We start from the raw sequence: 22,138 nt of genomic DNA, 5'->3' as shown, positions 1-22,138 counted from the left end.
TCCTTCCCCTGCCTTTTCTTCGTCTTCTTCGCCATTACATATTTTACGTAATCACTGTAAATAACCAAAATCATTGGTTATGTTAAAATAACTTGTTGCAAGATAGTTTTGTTTTTATACGAATACAACCCATAAAACTAACCACCTTCTGTGCAGCTCCAAAAGAAAATGTATTTGAAATACAATAACTGTTTTTTGCTACCAGCTTAATGCTTGCCTTTAACCCAAAAACTGAATCAATTTATGGCCTTTTTTTTGTCAGTGAAAACCTTTTTTTCCCTTAATGGATCCAAATATTAGAAAACTGGTTATTAAGGCTATGGGCAACTGAAGCAGTCCCACTGTATTAGAAAACATATATCCTGCTACTTTTCCAACACAGAATTATGATTATCTCTGTCACGCTTATTAAAATACTGCAAATGAGCCGCTCTAAATGTGTAGGAGAGACATTTATTTATTTTAAACGTGGTATTTCCCTTCAGGTTAGGCTGTATGCTTAAGAAAATGTGATTTGATGTGAAGTCATTTTTAATTTGCTCCATCCTCTCAGCTCATTATCACCAGTTTAACCGATAACACTGGTGTCAGTCAACATGTGTTTGTGCCTGCTGCTGCTGCGGATGATGTTTATGGCTACTGCCAGCAAACTAGGGCGCCAAATACAAAAACTTTAATGAACTGGCTTGGGCTGGATTTCTTTTACGTCATAATCAGTGACACAGAAGCATGAATCAGGCATGTAATTATACAAAGAAGTTGTGAATTGGCCTAGAGGAAAATAAACAGGCATGGCTGCAGCGTCATTAGTTCAATCGCTGGCTGCTTCTGGTGTGGCTCAATCAAAGGAGACTGGCAGTGCTCATTGGTGTGAAACATTGCAATACATTTAATGTAAAATACTTCAAAAATGTATGATCCATATGCAGGAACAACAGACAGCCCAATACACTGTGGATGGGTTGGGGACCACTGACCTCATGATGTGTAAACACTTTAGATTGGCCTAGATCGATGAATAAAGTATGAATCTGACACAGCGTGCAAGACTCTTTCTAAATCTTCTCCAGAAATATTAAATCTATTCATATCCCAAGGCACGGCCGGGAATTTCCCTTTTTTTTTCCTGCATTGATGTCTTTTGAACTGATGTGGTAGAAAATTTCTGTTGCCTGGGGAAAGTAGACCAGTTCCAGGATGTGGAATAGAAAAGACATCCATTGTGTGAACTGCAAATACATTCAGACATTCATTGATTATATCACACGTGTATTAATCACCTGTTGTGAATCTCACCGAGCTCTCATATAACAGTCTGACTTTTCATAGCTTACTGATTAAACTCGCCTGAGACAAAGACGGATTCTCATGTCCACATTTAAAAAGCTTAAAAAGGTACTTTGATCACATATTCTCATATTTTTTTTGTGTGGGTTTTAATCCTGGGGTTATAATGCTAAATGAGTAGAGCCAGAGGGAGGATCAGTCAAACCTGAACATTTATTGCCCTTTTTAAAACTTCCTTTTCAAATTGTGTGGTAAACAAGCCCATTATTTGTATTTCAGTGATTCTTTAATCACATTTGTCATTCACTTCAAATCTCACTACATCCTCAACCTTTGGTTGAGATTTGCATGTTTAACGCAAGTAATAATTCAATTTGTAATGAGATAATTAATCACAGTTGCCACTGCCCAAATAAGTGATTGCCACAGATTTAAAAATCAAATAACAACCCTGTGTAGAAGCAGCACCGAAACAATAAGTGGCGCTGCACAACTAATATTTAATTCAGCTGAAACGTTTTGTTTTGGCTAAAGCAAAGTATGAAAAATAAGATAATTATTAGTAACAAAACCCTTGACAGTGAAATGGAACAACGCACCTCTGTAAGAATGGGAAATACAGTTTTATCTAGTGTTGCCTGTCTGTTCTCTTTTTCCAGCGATATAATGATTTATGCACACTGTAACAAGGCAGAAATGGCTGCTGGCTACTGTTTTGCATCGCGATTGGTGTGCGTGTGTGTGTGAGAGAGAGAGAGAGAGAGAGAGAGAGTGTACAACTGAATAATCGAACAGTGGCAAAAACAGTTGTGTAGACTGGTTTGTACATCATGTCACATCCAGGGCTTTCACAGCTACAAAACTTGTAAATCAGGTATTGAAACATTGAAGTAGAAGAGGCCTGGGGATGTTTGGTGCCAGAATGCAAACCAATCAGTACTTCTTCTTCTTCAGGGTTGGTAGTTCTATCCCTAGCTCCTCATGTCCACAAGTGTACTTGAGCAACAGTGCAACAAGCGCCTTGCATGGCTGCTCTGCTGCCATGAGTGAGTGACTGAATGGATCAATGAGATTTGTGAAGCCCTTTGTTCGTTAAGGTAGAAAAGCGCTATATAAGTGCACTCCATTCACTATTTAAATTCATGTGTCATAATGTCCCTTTTCTGCAACTCAATATATAACTGAAGGGACAGTGGGTACATGGAAAACTTGAATATCAATAACAAACAGTAATAAATAACTGTTAATGAGAAGACACAAACTTAATTTTGAAATACTGTGTTAAGGAAGTTCCACTCGTTCTTTTGTTTGCGGCACACACACACATGAGTTTCCATTTTACTTTTGTTCTCGCTTCAAATGAGTCACAGTACAATATTTCCATCATTTCCTTTTTCTTATGCAATGCAAATCTCCAAATATCTGCCAAAATCATAAAGTAGTGTACCTACTTTACACAACAGTTAAGATTGGGAGAAAAAATGTAATTGTGATAAAAGCAATAAAAGCACAGGGGGGCAAAAACTGTTAAGCGGAAAGGAAATTCAGGAAATTAAGAATTTGGCATTTTCTACGTAACTAAGTTTTTTCTTGCTTTAATATCATGCTCTCTAAAACATCAACCTAAATCCAGTTCAGTTTGGCAGAAGACTACAAAAAGTCCCTTATTTATAATACAGCACATGGGAACATCTGTCATTAGCCGTAGCCTGTAAACATGACTGTCACACTTATGGATCTAAACAACATAACTGCCAAGGGCTGTGTGAGGAGAGGGAAGCAGGGAGTCTTTGAGATCTAGCACATTATTTGTAGTGTTTCTTGTTACATCTATGTATGCACAATAATGCTGCCACTAAAATTGGCTGGTTTCACTGAGTTTTTTTTTATCTAGGCATGTCTGGATGGAGTGAGCAAACGGGGTTTGAGAAACAGTAGAAACGTAGTATTTAGCCATTCCTTTGTGAATCCTGCCTCTGTCTGAGTCTGTGTGTGTCTGGGTCTTATGAGCCACTTTTTGTGAAGATATATCCTACAACTTCAAATCCAATTCCATAGACTTTAGTGCATTAAAGACAATAGACTGTGTAAAAATGTTTTGGCTTTTTGTAATTTCAAATACATCTAAACTTTATTTGCATTTTAATTTAAAATGGATGCATGACAGACAATGTTCTACTGTTGCATAACAATTAATGTTTGTATCTATCAAATGTGACACAAGACTGTGGGATTGGTAATGAATAGTAGAGTTCATGCTAGGGGCATTTTCCACTTATTTTACTTATTTTTAGTAATGTAGTGCACTAAGCAGCAAACACGGAGTGATTTCCAACACAGCTCAGACACAAGCAACCATGCACACAAAACATCCACATCGGCGGTTCAGCTTTGGGAGAGTTGTCAGTGGACTTTCACTGTGAACTGAAGCTGGGAGCTGTGCCAAAGTGTTTAAACACAGCTCTTAATGTCTCTGTTTTGATTCCATCCATTGAGCAAAATAAATGCATCGGTAGAAAGCTATTACTTGCAATTCGGGGTGCAGTGAAGAATGTTGTGTTGCTTAAGCCCTTCAACAGCTACAGCAACATGTGTCTGCCTCACTCCGTCAGTGGCTGTTATTGCTGTTTATTTAGCAGCTCTTTATTAGAAAAGAGAGAGTGGCTGTATTTTCACCATTTTTTTTTTTAACAAAGGCCATAGCCTGGCCTTACCAGATTAATTTGCAAAAGTGTGTTAGTCTGGAACCTCTCAGTTGAAGACCTACAACCAAACAGAGAAAACAATGTAGCTCTGGGCAACACATGCAAGTTGTGGCAGTGCTTGGTCCGTTTAAAAACAGGAAATAAAAGGCCACCTGGTCACAATTTTTCCCAAATTACAGCTAAACAGAACGTTTTTCTGAAAATATTTCAGGCGAGAAATAGACAATACAGTAACAGATTCCTATTTTATCATCACCGCCTAGTTTGATCTGAGATCCGTGAGCCTAGTGTGTTTTGCTGGACACAGTATGGCTTACAGTTACGTTCGGTAACTACATGAAGCTCCTCTGACAGGCATCATCTTAAACACCGCCGCTTCCTTGTCAAGGTGAAGACTGATTGGCCCATCTTGGTTCTGGTCAGCTGGAAATCTATCTGAATGTAAGAGACCTCAGACGTATTTGCCAAAGCAAATAAAACACAAGCTTGCAGATTTGTCTTGTTTCCAGGCGAACATGACCACACTGTACATATTTTAAGATAATGAGTGGAGGGTATTGTAGTTTTTTTCTAGGCATAGTAAAAAATAAATAATTAACAAACAACATTAGATTGGGAGCATGCAATATTATTGCATCTAGAGAACGAATGAGTACTCTGAGAACACAATCTTTCACAACAATTTTTCTTCCCTCCATGACACCTCCCGAGGTCTAAACCTCTTCGTTGACTGCCTTAACCCTAACCCTACCACTGAGGTAGTGTAATGAGTAAAGCAGAATGGATGAACTGTTAGAAAGAAAAATTTGAGAGAGTAACAAAACATGACAAACTAAGCACTTCATATGGCGGTGATAGAACTAGTGTAGTAAAAAACAATGGCTGCTACAGCTTGAACATTTCTTTCCATGTACAGTACTAAAGCTGACACATTTTTGATCAATAGTTACATGACATATTGCTGTCAATATATTGCATTCATCCTTTAATATAACAATGTACACAAATGCACAAAAATGGGTAGTTTGAGCTTAGTGGCTCCAACTATGCTGTTGGAAAAGCAGAGTTCAGTTAAAATAGGTTGACGGTTCTCTGCATTTGTTCAGCATCCTGAACCACTCAGAGTTAAGCTTTACACTACGTGAAAGGCATGTAGCAGGTCAAAGGTACAGTAGTAGAATAAAGTAACTACATTTACTTAAGTATTGTAATTTTTTCAGTACAAATTCCAGGTACTTGTACTTTCCTTGAGTCTTTTCTTTTCATCCGAATTTCTACTTCTACTCCACTGCAATTCAGAGGGAATTACTGCATGTTTTACTTTACTACATTTATTTGAAAACTTGAGTTACTGTACTTGTTAAGATTTGTGCATACAAAACATATGAGTTGGGTGCCTGGATAGCTCAGTTGGTAAAGCGGATGCCCATATATAGAGGTTTACTCCTGGACGCAGCAGGCCTTGGTTTCACTCCTGTGGACCTGCGGCCCTTTGCTGCATGGCATTCCCTCCCTCTCTGTCCCCTTTCATCTCTTCAGCTTTTCTGCCAAATAACGGCCTAAAAATGCCAATATGTTTGCAAGGATCTTAGAGAGAAGGTATCATTAGGATTTTGCATTGGTGCCAGTTCTGTTATTATTGGGGGTGGCAGTAGCGCAGTCCAAAAGGAGTTGGGGAGGAACCGGAGGGTCGGCAGTTCAAGTCCACATACGGCCCAAAGTATGGTGGTGGACTGGTAGCTGGACAGGTGCCAGTAGTAATTTCCCCTAGTGGGATTTATAAAGAAAAAATGACATTACAATGAACTATGACTCATTATACCTGTGTTACATCAGCTTCCACAAAAAAAAAACAACATTACTGGATGTTGTTTGTTTCTGATATATAAAATGTGCAAGTTTGTTTCCCTTGTTAATGCTCTCTAAACAGATCATGGCTCTGTCCAGCAATTCAACTCAAACCCCTGGTCCAAGATAGCTGCTACATCATGATGCATGACCAAATGGGGCAGGTTCAACACATAAATCATGACAGCGATTGTGCTAGAGAGGCTGTAAAGTAACATTTGCTATCACTTACCTACACCGCAGCTCCCATCGGTGTCTTTAACGTCTTCAGGTGGATTATTTCTAACCAACAGGGATTCACCCCCATATGAATGTAGGAGGTCTCAACACTGACATTGCTGGTTAGCTAAACAAAGTACAGGTAAGTGAGAGAGGTCCAGATTCACAGAGGCATTTACAATTTGCCAATTAGCACCACCTCCTTAGTTAGTCCTCTCGAATATTATTAAATATCATTAGATGATTAGCATCATTACTGATGACAAAGATGCTCCATTTCGATTAAATACAAGTAGAATGCTACAGGCTTGGCACCAATGACGTAAATGTGATGAGTCATGACTTTTCCTTCTTTGTATGATTCCTCGCACCTCTGCAAAGCCTTCAAAAACAATTCTCAAGAGGCTTGATTCATCTAGTGAAGAGAAAGTATTAGAGATTCATGCAAAGAGTAGTCAAGAGGAAATGTCTAGAAATATGAAGTAGGTCTTGGTGATACCTTGCAGAGAGGGGGATCCTTGGCCCAAGCTTTTGTGTGGAGCTTGCATTGTTCACTTTAGTCTCACCATATTGATCTCAGCAACAATGGGTTGAAAGATCTCAATGTGCCTTATGACTCAGTAGATTGGTGCTGCAGTTAGTCACAGCAGGTTCAGGCCAACCTTTTTTACAGAAACACTAATGACAAGAACACTGAAATTGTTGCGAAGCTGAAAATACGAAAGCACATCAATTTTCTCTCCGACACGATAGTTTGATCAATTAGTATGCCAAGAGCATTGTTAACCTCCTCACCGGGTATGAAAGGAAATCTAAGCTGCAGGGATTCACTGACTGGAGGTTTCACCTTGACTATCATCCTGTCTCACATTCAGCTGCTGCTTAATTGAATGGTGAAGACTGCACTGTGTGCCTGAAGGTGCTGGTGAGCCATTTGGCTCTGCGGAGCTCCTGTGAGAGCAGACAGAGTAATGACATCTGCCTCTATCTAAACGTGAGAACCAAGAGTTAAAACCATTCTTTAAATTAGAAGCTACAACACCATTATTGTGGTTACAATGTCTCAGAGTCAGGTGGAACTGACCCTTGGCTAAGCCCTGCCCCTTTTAGTTATTGTTGCCACTTAAATCAATAATTGCAATTATTTGATATATTGATTGCGATACGATTCACGATATTGGAGGGAAATGTCATTTTTGTATGAATATTCTCATTTTTATTGAAATGTATTAACATTGAAAGAAATTAAAAGGATTAGTGTGTGATTTTTTGGCGAGGATCTGTACCAAACTAAGTTTTTTCCTTTAGCTGTAGGATTTGTAGCCCGGGACGTCTGTGCAGCCCCACAATACATTTTTACAATTTTGCCATTAACACATTTTGCGCCCCCCTGCGATTCGGATATTGCACTATTCCATATTGCAATTTTGATACAATTGCGATTAATTGTGCAGCCGTACCTAAAAGACTCTTAGGCATGTGATGGCAACATTAATAACTTATCATGCTAAACAAAAAGGCAAAGCTGCATGCTCCAGGCAAAAAAAAAGTATAAATAAAACGTGCCATTTTTATTACAGGGTGCATTTATATGTAAGGGGATTTTTGTAAGGTAACCAATCCTACAAAATAATGCAATTACCTAATGATATGCTCCTTGGCTGTGGAAGTTTTGCTAAGGTATTACGCGCGAGGTAGACCAGCATGCTAACACTGCAGCTTGCATTAGAGCAGACAATCACACTGTTTAATTCATTCTTCACAATTTAGGTCTTGTGTTTTTGATTTTGGAAAGGCAAAAAAGACAAGACCCTCCAAAAGATACCAAGTATGGATCCTACTGCAGCTTCATGCACACTGATTGGGGCTGCAGTAACTGAAACTTGGCACTGGTTAAAGTTTCCAAGCTATGATTGGACAGTTGCTGTTCGGGGGAGGGGTTTTGCAAACGGTCAGCCGTTATCCTTGAACAATGCATGGATTTAACTAAATTTAACGTGCTGAAAATGTCATGGACCACAACAACCAGTCTTGGGTTTATTGGGTCAATTTTTGTTTCACCTCATAATAATATAAGATGAAATATCAACACCTCACGCACAGTAACAGCAGCCCTACGCAACTGTCGGCAAAACCATGGCATGAAGCCTTTTTGTTTTTGTTTCCATGGATGAAAAATATACTTTAACACATTTTTAATAAGTACTTACTAGAATATTCCGAAACCCTTGAATTGTACAATATTTCCTAGTGAGAATCATTACTTCTGCATTGATGCAGTGCCAAATAAGCTCATTGAATTTTTAAAAGGAGGCACAGTTATTTAAAGCAAGTGATTTGAGCATTAAATCTGCACCAAAAATCTGCTTGAGACGCACATCACAGCAATTAAGCATATTTCCCAAGCCCATTAGCAATTAAATGGATAGTGCCGGCGTGATTGGTGCAGATTAAAGCAGTTCTATAAACTTGGAGGAAAATAGTGTCGTGTATAAGTGATGGGGTTACAAAGAGAGCTCATATCAGAGGACAGGAAGCTCAGCTGCTTCAGCCTCAGCCTGAACAGATGGTAAGTGCAAACAGCTTCATTGAAATGAAACAATAAGAACATGTTTCAACAACCTAGATTTTTATCACTGAGTGTAGTGAGTCATCCAGAATTCAACTACACAGTGCAGTTTTCATACATCAATTCATGCCAAGACATTATTTCTATGCCTGCATATGGCATATTCTATTTTCAGATCTTTATTTTTTTTTACTCCCAATCCTGTTTTATTTTCTCTATAAGGGGGGTCGGAGGGGGTCTTTGCTGAGGAATTTAATTTCTTCAGTCAATGTTACAGGGAAGTGCCTGTGCTCTGTTAGAGGAAGCACACTGTTCAGGACTATCGCTGTAGTCCAGTGAGCAAGAAATCTCACCAACACAAACATGATAAGCTCTGCCTGTCCGGGTTCTTGACAGAATTCTGAAATTGTGTTATTGTTACAGCAGTGAAAAATCCCTCAGGTGAAAAATACAACACAGGGTTAGCTTCCCTGCAGCTCACACTTATTTGGCAGATATGGGACTGGACACGTCACGGCAGCACCACAATACATGACAGCAGCCAAATTAAAAACACAAAAAGAGAGATATATATTTTAGATCAGGGGGAACACATTTACTTAGATATTCGTATTGTATTAATAATAATAATAATAATAAATTAAATTTGTATAGCGCTTTCCCCAAGCTCAAAGTTGCTTAACAGAGTAGAGACAGTGTTTACAAAATATAAAAAATAAAAATAAAAAATGGAATGGTTTTGCTGAAAAACAACATTTGAAATCCATTTTTAATTAATAAGCTACTAACTAATTTATTCTTCATCAACTTCAGGCACTGAACTGAGTTTTAACCTTCAACAAAGTACCTTTTCACAGGCCTTTTTTATTTCTTTTTCTTGTAAGATTATGAGTAGCTGTTGTAATACACAGTTATAACAGGTGCAGAACTAGCAGGTGCAGCCAGGCCTATCACCAGGGATCTTGATGATATGGTATCTGTGTTTTGAAAAGCTCCTCTGGGAGGAGAGCTTTGGTGTGCCATGGGAAAAAGATGCCGGAGACATTTTTATACATGCCCTATCACCTAAATTTATTCCAAAGAACATATTATACTTACTTTGCAAAATTAACAAACAAAAAGACATGTATATATGTATGCAACTAAAAATTGAGTGAATTGAAGATGCAGATGGAATGAGTCACTTAGAGTTAACTTTACACTACGTGAATAATTTTCACTCTGCTGCTGTGTCCTTGAAATAATCTAAAATGAGCCATGATTAACACCCTCCAAAACACCTATGCACAACACAGGGGCTGGATCTCACCTTATGACGTCAAAGCAGTGCGAGAAAAAACGAAAACCGGTTCACACTTGTATTGCTACAGAGAGGGAGAGAAGCACCAATGTAAAAGGAAAATGTTTCTGCCTACCCAGTGTTCAAACTATACCGTGGCCTTTGGGGAGCTCCTTTTTGGGGGGGGTTGTGCGCTTGCGACTTACAATGACTTCCAAAGATACATAACAGCTACAAGTGTATGCACTATACAGGATTTACTTATTATACGTTATTAACGTGAATTGATAGGTCAAACAGCAGACGGACCCCCACAAATAGTCTATAATCAAAGCGTCAGGCTGTCTTTGAGAGATGAAACATGGTTGAAGTTACTCAGGCTACCGAAGAATACCATTAGACCTAAGTGACACACCCCAAGCTTCCATCCTTAAACAGCTATGTATATCTGCTCTTCCAGTCTCTCCACTGCTGGCTGTTCTGATTTAACCGAAGACAGGAGCTAGAGGGGTTAGGATTGTTACTGGCCTCTGACGAGCTGTTACCACCACCATCTTCAGCCAGAGAGAACATTATTTCTTCAGCATCTTCTTGGGTTGTCAACCCAGTGGGAGGTGTGCTAACAGGGCTTGTAGCAGGTGAATCGGTTGTGTTATTAACGTCATTGCTACACAATTAAAAAATAGTTAAACCAAAATCAATTAAACTGCCTTGTTTTCTTTTTGCCATGGCTATATGATGCTACCTGCAGAATGGATTTTAATGGCCTCCAACGTTTATATTTTTCTACAAATCTTTGAGTTAACATGTACTAAGCATTAGTTGAATTTTCACCGCAGCGCCACCATGCCTTGATGCGCATGACAAGAATAACATTTACAGTTATTGTCATGCATGAATACATTATATTTTTGCAATTTTACACATAATAATCCACGATTATCACATTTCACAAAACTGAAAATGCAAGTCAAAATGATAATATTTTTAGAGAAGATGTCACAAATCATCTTTTCAGGGGAGCCCATGTCTTATTAAGGGGAGCCGAGCTGCCCCTAGCTCCCTCATAGTTTGCACCCTGCGCCTACTGTTGAGGAAGATAAAAGTGAGCAAACCTAACACCAGGGGTTAAATCAACAAGTCGGTTGACTGCTGCCAGTCCACAGCGTGCATACTCAAAACATGCCAGTGACCCTGTAAAGGTCCGTGTCTCTAAGAATATCCCAAAGAAGCGTGTGCATTAAGCATGTCGGCCTCCAACATGGATGTCATTCAGTGCTCACAGTTCATGAAGCAGAGCAATTTGCACAAGCGATTTTAGCTCAAAACAAGACAACCGACGCACTGCATGGATACCGCGCAGTGTGATAGCCCAGGACATCTTAGAGCCATCAGTCTGGAATGCTGACATGCAACATGCACATGGTCCATTAGCGAGCACACAAAGATATCCCTTTTCTGCCTATCCTCTTCTTTGAAAGGGAATCGAGTTAACAAGGATGCTTTTGGCATGTTTACCACATTTCAAGTCACTACCTTTAAAGCCAGGTCTGCACTAAAGCAACTCCAACATTCTACAGTAAAATGACAAACGGAACATCTTTTATCCAGAGGATCCTTGTGGCAAAAAGAAGGTCTGTGTAGAGTTATACAAATCGTTAGGCGCAGAAGGTCATGGGTACAGATTGAACAGCTGTATTTCTAACACAGGATTCAGCAACACGCAGGGAGCAAAGTAGTAGCAGGATCAGTGCACAACTACAGCTGACCACATCAAAGGCCTCCGCTGTGTGACATAAGGAAGAGGGAAGGGATGGTATCAGCTTCAAAGTGGTCTGTCTGCAGTTAGTGGAGGAAATAAAGTAGGACTGTTGGTGGGTAAAGTTTCCTTTTGTTGCTAGCATTGCTGGAGTTGTTATTTTCAAATTCAGATGTATACGAAGCGGACGTATGACTATGTATCATCTAAGCTGTGACTAAGTAATGTTCTAACATACTGCAGGTTTCAAATTGTTTTTCAGTTTCATATTCAGTCATCTATCCATCCACATGTCCGTCCATCTCAGTAAGGATGTTCAAAGATGACTGTATTTCAGTGTTAGTAGTAGTAGTACTTAGTTAGTAGTACTTAAGACCAAGTTCTGATGGCCTAGCCTCGGAATTGACTGCATTTTTACTACTGTACTGTATATAATGTCAGGAGGAGTCAAGACCACCATGGCAGGGATTCACTAAATTGCCTCTGCATTGTCTGATTTAGACCTACAAGTTAAAACTTGCAAATGCATCCAATAACTTGACTCATATCTAATTTAAAAAATGTTGTGAACCCGCCTCTCCCTGCCTCCTTAACACATACTCCCAATAAAGTGTGGCACACAGGAGAAAAAGCTCTGGCTGTCTAACACAAATCAGGTCCTAGTCTTGACTCAATCTTGCCCTGCCTTGGTCTTGGTCTTGACTTGGTCTCAACCGCTCAAAGTCTTGGTCTTGTGCCGGTCTCGATACACTCTGGTCTTGGTGATGCCCTGCTCTCGGATTGTCTGGACTACAACACTGCCGTATTTTAAAGAAATCCATCTAAGAAAAAGGCTGAGGTGTCGTGACAAACAGTATTTGGAAAGGATGAGCAAGATTTCCTTCAAGAGTCATCGGATCAAAAGCCCCATAAAGACTACTTTGACCTCCTTTTTTATCTTTGAAAAAGAAACGTGGCATGGCAAATCTTATCTTACTGAAATAATTCAGAAGAAAGCAAAGCGTAGGAGGGTGTTGGATGTGTCTCACTGTACATTTTGAGAATTTTCACATGATTCCAAAAACTACAATATACCAAGCAGTATATTTTTCTGTCATTTGTTAACATTATCTTCTTTGGTTTGTGTATTGCTTTCAGTGCTTTTACTGTAAAAATTATACATGATTTCTCAGATGTCTTTAAGGCAGGAGTAGTTTAAAGACAAATCGAGCTGAGTCATGCACATCAAAAGATGCTCACCCACTGACTCATACGCAGTCAAACTATTCTGGGTTGAAGCAGCTGTGACTCGACTCTCTACATCTACTGCCTAAATTGATCAACCCTAGAGAATCAGGAGGAAAAAAAATCCATCAGCATAAAAAGTGTGTCCATACAGTATTTCAAGTTAAACCATGAAACACATAATTGAATGTCATAAAATCTGGTTACTTAACTTCCCAACTACGCAGCACAGAAGTCATAGGGAGATCACAGAAGCTATGACAGCCATACATCTAAAAGAACTTGAGTGAGCAAAAATTGAGATTAGAGAAAAGATTTCTGCAGTTTAACTAAGAATAGTCAAACTTTTTTATTTATCATTTATTTTTTAACAGCGACATGGAAAGACAAGCAGAACTTTGAAAGTGGCACTCACAATCTATAGCATCTGAACACATTCATCAAAATATCATGAAACAACTATCTCGAGAGTATCTAAAGCAGTTACCATCAGTTCACTAAGCTTGACTTCCTTCCTTATTATGGCCAGCTGACATTAGGCATCTTAAAATGCAATAGTTGACCAATTAAAATAAATCCCATTACATCTTTAATGACAGCAGGCCTACGCAAAAATGATTAGGACATGCAAAGAAGTGGCACACAAACAAGAAAGTACAAACAAGTAAGTACTGATGACGGCAAAGGCATTAAAGCAGTCTGTGCAGTAAAGACAATACAAATAGTCACAGAGGACACAGTGAAAGCACATATGAGACATAATGTGGAGGCAGGCAGCAGAGATGGATTATCTTGCCTTTTATTGAGTTATCCCACAACATTTGACCTTATTTGAGTTCTACTTTTATTGAAACTGCCTTTCCTATTAAACAATAATGGCTTTGGGATTTTTGACAACACACGGTGTTTCAGCTCTGGAGGCCGATCATCTTGTGCTTTTATGTAATTCAACACCAAATAAATCTCACATTATGTGTGAGACAAGTGTGAGGTCATGAGTAGATTAGTGTTGCTTGACTGGTGTGGAAAGTATACTTCAGCTACAGCTAAGCCTGTGGTAATCAGGCCTATTTTAAGCAACAGTGTGCCAACTGTAGAGGTTGAATAACCCGAGGAGCAGTCGAGATTTAAGAAGATGTTAGGTGTCATATTATAATCATGTATTTGTACTTGAAATAAGAAGGAACCTTCCCGCTGAACACGTAATTAATTTACACAAAAGTATATAAATGGTACATTTCACAGTGTGTAAACGCATCTCTCTCGCTCTCTTTTTCTTCCTCTGCCATAGATCCCTCAGGTGAGCTATGCCTCCACGGCTCCGGAGCTGAGTGATAACACCCGCTACGACTTCTTCTCACGGGTGGTGCCCCCAGACACCTACCAGGCCCAGGCCATGGTGGACATTGTTAAAGCCATGCGCTGGAACTATGTTTCCACTGTTGCCTCTGAGGGAAACTACGGAGAAAGTGGCGTTGATGCGTTTATTCAGAAGTCCAGAGAGGACGGTGAGTCTTTCTTCAAACATTGCTACAAGCATCTTTGAGTTTGCTCAGACTGATGGAAAAGCGGTTCTCTCTAGGTTCTCTCTAAAAAACATCCAGTAAGCAAACTTACTATACAAACACAATGATTCAATTATTTAATTCATATTGCAAAGCGCTACATTTGATTTAACCTAAGGGTTGTTATTTAGAAAGATCCATGCTTGTAGTGGCTGAAGGCTCCTGTGGTCAGGGCTGGGCGATATAGAGAAAATCAAACATCCCGATATTCCTGACCAAATACCTCAATGTTAATACTGCGACGATACTGTATTTTGAGATTTTTGTTACATATTCTCCAGAAATTATTTAATGACTTAATGGGTAAAGGTGAATAATAGAACAGCTAGAACAGTCTGATAAGATCAGAAAATGACATCACTTTATCGTAACGCAGCCTGTAAAACCAGGAAAAGACAACACATTACAATTTTAAGATATATCCAAAATGTAAGATGATATCTAGTCTCATATCGTGATATTGATACAACACTGATATATTGCCCACCCCTAGTAGTGCCTATACTTCAGGATATTGGAATGTAAACCATTACTTAGATTTAAGTAACTGAATGTGTAGAAGTAACAACTCGTGTGGAAACTAGCCAATAAACACAAATTAATAGATATATCAAATATAGATGTATCTATACATAATATATCTATATACATCTATATCTATATACACATATACACACTATACACACACACACACACACACACACACACGTTTTTTTATGAAACAGAGACCATTGGGTATGATTTATCCTGAAGTCTGAATTCTTTCCCTGAAATCGGACTTTGCACTAAGCTCCCAACTCTTGTCTCCAGGGAATGTGTGCGTCTGCTACACAAGTGCATACAGTAGACTCAATGCAAATTGAATTTGATTTGCAAATATTATTGAGAAGCACTGAGAGTGTGAAAATGAGGCTACAGAGCGAACCCGGAGCAAATCCGGGAGATGGCATTGTACAGTGTTGGGAATACAGCCAGTTTGGCGCAGGGCGCTGCCGCCACAAGCTCGGTCTGACCCCTGACCCTTTCTGAAGCGGAACATAATCACTACCGACATGTCCAGTACTCTCTGTGCCACCGCGTCCCTTTCTTTCCTGCCAGCTCTAAGCTTCTGCCCATCATCAGTCATCCTGGAGAAACACCAGCAGCAGCAGCAGATTACTCCTCCCTCCAGTCTCTCGAGCTCAGCTGCCTATTTGCCTAACAGTCCATGCAAAGACACTTCCAGTATGATTTGAGCTTTTTTTTCTACCTTTTTGAATTTCTTTTTTCCCCCTACTTTTAAAAGATACTGGTGTTGAATAAGACCTAACCTTGCAGATACTGTACACTTAAATACGTGGGCATATCAAAACTTTAGAATTCCCGGTCACACGAAAAACAACGGATATTAAGAGGAGAAAAGCTACAGGTACTCAAAGACTGCAATGGCCTCTACAGTCATGTAGAGGTTTAAATAGGTTTGAGTGATTCTCAAATGAATGCCCTACGAACTGGTACTGTATGTCATTTATTAAAGAGCTGAAATCTAAAGGGTTTGGTTTAGTGTTAGTTGAGTGTGAGTCCCTCAGTTTTGAATTTTCTAAATCTTTTTAAATCTTAGCTTTATGGTAATAAATTACAGTTTTAAACTGATGTAGATATCTGTGAAAGAAGAAAATAGAGTAACAAATAATTTATTAACAGTGGTCGGCACTTCATGAAAACCACAAGCCGATGTAAACAATCCAGATTTTAAAAAGTTAAGGCTTTAATGAGATAGGAAAGGTATTGAAAAACTTAGTTATGTCTTTAAGGTTATAAGTATACATGTACTTTAGTGATGAACAAATCTCTTTTTTTACACACAGGTCTCTTGATCTTCTGCTTTCTTGTTCTCTAAATGTCTTACTCTGAGCACAGGTGAAGAATCCCTAAAGCTGCCTCCAATTCACAGAGCTCAGCCTTTCATTAGATCAAGCCCTAACCAAGTCATGAATGCCTAAAGCCCGGCAAACGTCTCCTCACTCCACCTGTTCCGTATTCCTCTGAAGAAATCTGATGCTTTCAAAAGGGATTTTATTGCATTGAGTGATGTCGTGGCACAATACAGCTTCCATCCTGAGGTCACACCTCAATTAGAAAGCTTTTTGTAAGCATCCAACGGGGAACATGCTTATTGCATTATGTCGGTTAGGTCCAGGTATTTTTACCACGATGGTTTGGCTGGTAAGTTGTGTCGGGACTGAAACTGTGTTTTTGGGGCCCTGTTACATAGATAATTAAAAATTATCGCAGTCTTTTGTCGCCAGATACAGCTATTGTATAGAGCAATTGTGTTAACTTTTTTGTTAAATTTGAAATAGTTCATTACCAATGTGTAATGTTGTGTTTACCTATCTAAAAGATAATGTACTATTCAGCCATCAATAAATACATTTCTGCAGAACACAAACTCCTGCAACTACAGTGCATGTGCAACCCTTAGAATAGTTTTAATTTGAGTATGATAAAAAATAAATACTCTAATATTATAGTGGTAACTGCAGTTATAGGGCAGTATATTGATATATACATACACACACACACACAAATACAATATAGTATATATATTCAAGAAAGAGTCCAAATAATATCATTATCATTATTTGAACACTTTCTCAACTTTCACTGCCACTTGGACTGACAGTCAAAGACAGCATGTCAGTGCCAAACATGAAAAAAAAAACTGCCAAACATGCAGACAAAAACATTGTTTAGAGACAAACGCCGCACTCGTCTCACTGCCTTTCAATTGTAAACAAGAATTTAGACAAACATCTGTCAAATCTCCCAGACTACAGCTCCTTTAAATCTCCCGACTGGAGTGAAAGCTGCAAAACGCGTACATGCTGAAGTGTTGTTTGATTCCCAGGTCCCTTCCTCTACTCAGGCTTTGATTAATTAAACAATAGAGACACAGAGGGTTCTTTCAAAACCAAAGCTACAGGTAGTTGGCTGTTAAATGGGTTCTGCAGTTGTGTGCTCACGTAATAAAACAGCCAGATCAGAAGTGGCCGAATGTTCCGTCTCATTAAACAGCCAAAGGCCATACTGAGCAGCAGTCTCACCCACCCAATGTCACTTTGGCCCTGTGTTCACTGTGCGCCTTTGTGTGGAGGAAAAGTGATTTTAGCTTTGAATGGCACATTTGGGTACATTGAAGCCGGATAACAATTACGTAGATTAATTTTACTTTATTGAACAAAAATATGCTTCATTCATTTTGAGCTCAATTTCTGCAGTTTGTATGTAGAAAAAAAAAATATATATATATAAAAAAACGACAACCAACATCTTGGAGACAGAATATAACTGGAAAGAGACAAAGTTTTGCCTTTTAAAATAGATTTCTAAAAAGTGGAATTACAAAATGTGACAAGAATGTTTTACTTTAAAGACGTTTTTTAGATTAGGACCTTATTTGTTCTTAAGAACATTTTAGCGGAGATGTTAGCTCTACAGAAACAGATTGCTGTGTTGACCCATAGACCATATGCTCGTGAGGCCCCATCATCAACATATTACAGCCGGTGTGTCTGTGCTAGAATTCAGTTATTATTTCCTGCCCAGTCCACAGAAAGTCCAGACATCATATGTAAATATAATGGCAGTTTTAATTTTGACTTTAACTTTTCTTGACACCGTCCTGCAGATTCATTTTTCTGTTTAAGACTAGCTGGGGGAAAAATGTTAAATTTTCTTACATAATGTGATAAGACAGTATTATTAAAGTATAAAGTAGTCCAGTCATTCACATATCCATTTAGTTTTACGCTGTGTCCATTTACTTCCGGGCAAAAGGGAAAAGGATGAAATAATGTGCGGTTGATATTCCACATGGACCTACTTATAGGGTGATTGTTTTTGATTTTAAATATCTGGTCAAATAAACATTTCCTAAAAAGAATATTAGCGTGTGTGTGTGTGGGGGGTGTTAAGGCGTTGTGTTGGGTGTTAGATGACCCGAGGTCCTGCTGGCGAGAGAATCTGATATCATTTGACCCCCGCTCACAGGACTTTCAAGTGGAAACGGAATTTAACTGGGAACTCACAGTATTTGATCAGACTGGCTGGACTTGAGTATCGGTACAACGAAGCAGAAACAGTATGACACTGGGGCTGTCGATATCTCCGAGGAGGTTGAAAATAAAATTCAGTGTCTGTGAGGGCAAGCGTGAACTCAAGCTAAAGAGTGAGAATAACAATTAGGACAATGGAGGCGGACTGGCATGCTTCTGCTGAGATGAGCCTGTCTTTTGTAAATTACAACAGGGGTGAGATGAATTAAAAGATTTCTCTGATGTTTTGAGAATCACAGTTTTGTTCGTTCTTAAAGCTTTAGTGTGTAACTTTTTGATATTAATAAACGTCCGTTACATTCACGCCTTTGCCAAATGAGTTGCTACAAAACTAATTAAGACTATCGGCTCCACGCAACTCTCTGTATTTCTCAGTATCACTACGTTCAGAGGATTGTGTCATCCGGTGACTTTCCCCCCGCAGAAAGTGAAGATAATCACCTCTTCTGAAGAATCCATCATGTTTTTTCAATCCTCCGTGTCCTCCTTGGCTACTAGCAACTGCGTGGAGGAGGGATGGGGGTGCGTGCGTGATCACAGAAGGCCTGTATCGTGTGGAGGTGCCAACAGTTTTGTTATTACTTTAGTCACTCTCAGTTGTTAAGTCTTTTCACACCCATCAACAGCCATGCTTCCTTAACCATTTACAAGAATCTTAAACACAATTTTAACAGCTTTTTTACAAATCTGTTCTTCAGCGGTGACTAATCCGAGGATAACAATGCAGTAAAGCATTTGTGTCAACATATGTAATTTAGATGAAGATTTTTTTTTTTTTGCTTCACTGGAGTTCTTTCTGAATACTGCCTTCAACTTTCTTAAATTCCCCAACATTTGTCTGGGATAAGAAATAATCTCTTTTTTCTGTGATGAAACACACGCATCCTGTGGATATTTTGTCTGCAGGAAGTGTACTGTTCGGTCCCTGGCGAGAATTGCTGCTACATAATTGTTACTTTGTGTTTTGCCGTGTTCAATTGCTTTGCAAAGGGGTGGGAATGTTGGCAAGCTATGCTCTTTTTCTTGTTTTTTATAGGAATTTTGTGAAAGCCTCTGGATTTCTTTTGGCAGTGAAACAAATCAGTTTACCTTTCATTAAAAATTTACGTCACAAATCGTGAATTCATCCTGATATAATCCAACATGATACATTTTATTGTATAATAAGTCACCTGTTTGCAAGTTATACCTTAATCTATTGAGGAGGTCATAATGCTTAGAGTGTACAGCCACGCTTGACTGACATTTGGTTTTCCCACTAGGGAGGCTTGTCATATTGATTTCATTAATTAATTCATTTTTATAACGTCATGCCAGCTTTAAATATCCACTTATATTTGGAACTAGAAGGGCACTCAGAGTGAGAAAGCATGCCCCATTTTACAACGTTAACGCAGAGTACATTTTCCCAGATACCACATGAATGCTCAAATGCCCTCTCTCGCAATGTTAACAAAAGTGAAAAATAATATGTATATCTGCCCCGTGATTCAGATCAACTCCGAAATGTAATGGGTTCTTCCTTGGCCCATGCTGCACCCTTCCAAAAAGTTTCATAAAAAATTGGGCCAGATGTCTTTCTGCGATCCTGCTGACAAAAAACCAAGCCGAGTATTAAAGATGACTCACTGTTTTTCCAAAAGGAGGCCATGCAGGCAAGAGTCTACAAAACAAAATACAAATTATATAGTCAGAGGAAGAAAGTTTATTTTCACTGGAGGTGTAAACAACCGATCCAGTAAAAGACAGCTCAGCAGTGAAGATGCAGAAGACGGAAGGGAGGCATGAATGTTTAATGTAAGACCATGCAAGCTTCATGATTTTTTTTTAGGCATGCTGAATGTGTCATCATCAGAACTGTGTTTTCAAATAACAGAACGTCCAACATCGTTTAATCTGCGTTTGCTGGACTGTCACTTAAACATTGCACCTTCGAGAAGCAGGGCAGTTTTAAAAAATAACAACTATATTTTCATTTGGGTCATTCTCAGTGTAAAACATCCATCAAACCCCTACCTCCTTGGGATTACGGCTGGAGTATCATTAAGAAAGATCATCCTAAAAAAGAGGGGTAAAACACTTTTCCAGTATGTCCTGCTATTGTCCCCCTTCACCCTTGAAATGTAAGACTGTCCTTGGTGCACAAGTCTTTGCTCCCTCAGTACATTTCCTTCTGCTGTGCCTCCAGTGTCCTTATTAAATAGTGTACGGTCTTCTGCGGTAATGGAGGCTGACGCTCAGTGCCAGTTTTTCTCACCTTGTAAAAAGTAGTGGGATTTTTTTTGTTCTCCCTTCTGCACACATTTCTATTATATGCCTGTATGTAATCATATTTAGTGGATGTCACGGTCTCAGGTGGTGACACGCTTTACGATGAGGGTATTAGAAGAATGTATCTCAGGTCCATCGTACAAATTAAAACCACAACATTTTTCTGTTTTGTTTCCTTTTCTCAAATCTGTACACTGACACTTACATAAATACCGTTGAATGGATCCTTTCAAATCCTAATTAATCTGATGTTTTGGGTCTTAAATGACAGGTGAAGAAGGGCAGGAAGAGGAGGAGGGCAAAGACAGCACACAGCAGCACAGGGATGACAAGGATATTATGCAAATGTTAGAAATGAGGGTTGCGTGCTGAACCCTTTGTCATAAGGGAAATGTCAAAAGGAAAGACTTGAATACTCATTAACCTGAAATACCTAGTGAGAAATATTATCTGAAGAAGAGGTTTTAGTCCCATTTTCAAATGTTCTGTACAGGCAATACAACCAGGACATTACTTATGTGTAATTAATGCACCTTGTGAACTTATGACAGTGTAGCTATTGAGATCCTACAATGATCAAGCCAAAGCACTAAAGTCTGAGCACTGAATTGATTTTATGTTTAAAGCCTTACTCTGCAATGGAATTACCAGAATAATTAAATAAATAAGGTGGAATGCAAATGTGTAGCTGTAACAGAGTTTCCTGTCTAGTGCAATTTAATATGTAAGTATAATGCATGTGCAAGGAAGAGAGGAAGGCAAGAAGAAAGGGAAGAAGAAAGGAAAGATGGTAGGAGTTCACGTCCCTGTGGTTTAACATGTTAAACACAGGGAATCCCTGTCAGGGCTCCAACAGATGCTCCTCCTGCTTCAGGCCCAAATTAATGGCGTGTTGAGCCTTTGATGGTTACGACTAAGAGAGACATGGATATATTTACTCTGACTTTAAAACCACCTGTATTATTACACCGGCACCGTGCATTATTAGCACTATTCAGCACTGGACTCCATAATATTCTCAATTCTCTTGCACCGTTGAAAAGCAGATCTGTTTCTTTCTCCGTCTCCGCCCCTTGGTTCACCCGGGATCTGCGTCTCATGAAAGCCAAAGGTCGGCAACTTGAACGTCTCCATAGAAAAACTGGTCTCACTATTCACAAAGAAATGTACAACAACCACATCCTACGTTACAAGGACTCTAGTGCCAGCACCAAATCCCACTACTACTCCACAAAATTCACGGCCAACAAAGGAAACTCCAAGTCACTGTTCTCCTTACTTAACAATGTCACCCAACCCCAGGACTCTCTCCCTC

The 22,138-nt window shown here is 39.2% G+C and overlaps 1 protein-coding gene across 2 annotated transcripts in view; it reads left to right on the top strand.

The window, feature by feature from the left end:
- Positions 1-22,138, top strand: part of LOC117947900 (metabotropic glutamate receptor 4-like) — a 183,845-nt gene that overhangs the window by 107,292 nt on the left and 54,415 nt on the right. For both annotated transcript variants that reach the window (XM_034877261.1, XM_034877260.1), the window contains exon 3: positions 14,182-14,398. In XM_034877261.1, the coding sequence (XP_034733152.1) occupies positions 14,182-14,398 (217 nt within the window). The remainder of the gene's footprint in view (positions 1-14,181; positions 14,399-22,138) is intronic.

Source organism: Etheostoma cragini, chromosome 7 (assembly GCF_013103735.1).
Source record: "Etheostoma cragini isolate CJK2018 chromosome 7, CSU_Ecrag_1.0, whole genome shotgun sequence".
Lineage (NCBI taxonomy): Eukaryota > Metazoa > Chordata > Actinopteri > Perciformes > Percidae > Etheostoma > Etheostoma cragini.
The sequence above is the reverse complement of the archived record's forward strand: the minus strand, read 5'-3'. Positions and strand labels throughout refer to the sequence as shown.